Genomic DNA, 1,700 nt, shown 5'->3' on the forward strand with positions numbered 1-1,700 from the left:
TTTTTTTGGTTTTTCGAGACAGGGTTTCTCTGTGGCTTTGGAGCCTGTCCTGGAACTAGCTCTGCAGACCAGGCTGGTCTCGAACTCACAGAGATCCACCTGCCTCTGCCTCCCGAGTGCTGGGATTAAAGGTGTGCGCCACCATCGCCCGGCCCAGCCTGTGTTTCTCTGTGTGTTTTTAGATTTATTATTTTGTATACAGTGTTTTCTCTGCATGTGTGCCTGCACACCAGAAGAGGGCATCAGATCTCATTACAGATGGCTGTGAGCCACCATGTGGTTGCTGGGAATTGAAGTCAGGACCTGTGGAAGAGCACCAAACCATCTTTTCAGCCTTATAACTAACGTTTAGATAAGAGTCCTGCTGTGTTGCTTAAGCAGAAGCCAAACTCGGGGTTCAGGCAATGCTTGCAGAACTGTAGGAGGATGGAGAATTCCAGGCCAGCCTGTGATACACTGATAGACCCTTTCTCAAAAACCAAGGCTACAAGAGGATATCACTCAGGGGCTCAGTGATAAACGTCTCTAGCATGTGCATCACCCTTAATTAGATTACCAATATCACCAAAAAGAGGAAACCATGTTGTGTTGCCCGCTTGTAATCCTAGCACTTGGGAGGCTGAGGCTAATCTTTTTTTTTTCTTTTAAGATAGGCTTAGCTGCCTGGAATTCAGAATGTGGACTAGTAATTTGTACTTTATAATTCTCCTGCCTTAATCTCCCAAGTGCAGAGTACACAGGCATGTGCCTCCAAGCTCAGCCAGTTTAATTAAAGAATGAAATACTAGAATGGTTTCTCTTTTGGGGAAATGGTAGATGTTAATTTTTTCCTGTTCTGTTGCAGACAAATCAGAGATGGCGCCTAGCTGCCCCTTTATCTATATCGTACGGAAAGATGCAGATGTTTACTCTCAGATTTTGAGAAAACTCTTCAATGAATCCCATGGAATCTTCGTTGGCCTGCAAAGGATTGAGGAGGAATTGACTGGAAAATCCAGGAAAGCTCAGTAAGTAGGGTGCTGGTAGATGCTGAAGTCCGTGATGAAGTAAAATGCATCTTTATCCTTGTGAGTGACAGAGGACCACGGGACTCCCGGTTCTCCTGTGTGTTGTCCAGGATGAGACTTCTTGATTGTGTAAATACTGTTGGAAGACTTACTGGGTTTATGAGCTTTTCTATTTGGATTCCTGCTTCATTTGTATGTGTCCCTTGTATGTGCCCATCCTCCTCCCCCCAAAAATAAATAAATAAATAAATGCCGGGCGGTGGTGGTGCATGCCTTTAATCCCAGCACTCGGGAGGCAGAGGCAGGTGGATCTCTGTGAGTTCGAGACCAGCCTGGTCTACAAGAGCTAGTTCCAGGACAGGCTCCAAAACCATAGAGAAACCCTGTCTCGAAAAACCAAAATAAATAAATAAATAAATAAATAAATAAATGGAAGGCTAAATAAGCCCTTGAATTAGATCTCATTTTTGCGGGATTTGAAAATGAAGCAAGTGGCTCTTTAAGAGCTGGCAGGTGCTAGAGAGATGGCTCAGCTATTAAGAGCACTGCCTGCTCTTCCAAAGGTCCTGAGTTCAATTCCCAGCAACCCATGGTGGCTCACAACCATCTGTAATGAGATATGGTGCCCTCTTCTGGCCTGTAGGCACACATGCAGACAGAATACTGAGAATACTGTATACATAATAAATAAAT

The 1,700-nt window shown here is 44.4% G+C and overlaps 1 protein-coding gene across 1 annotated transcript in view; it reads left to right on the plus strand.

Annotated features, from left to right (window-relative positions):
- Nup85 (nucleoporin 85) overlaps positions 1-1,700 on the plus strand; it is a 20,347-nt gene that overhangs the window by 2,998 nt on the left and 15,649 nt on the right. Inside the window, exon 3 of the mRNA XM_050140273.1 lies at positions 845-1,007. Within this exon, the coding sequence (XP_049996230.1) occupies positions 845-1,007 (163 nt within the window). The remainder of the gene's footprint in view (positions 1-844; positions 1,008-1,700) is intronic.

The sequence above is a fragment of the Alexandromys fortis genome, unplaced genomic scaffold (assembly GCF_014885135.2).
Source record: "Alexandromys fortis isolate MF-2015 unplaced genomic scaffold, M_Fortis_MF-2015_v1.1 scaffold_39, whole genome shotgun sequence".
Lineage (NCBI taxonomy): Eukaryota > Metazoa > Chordata > Mammalia > Rodentia > Cricetidae > Alexandromys > Alexandromys fortis.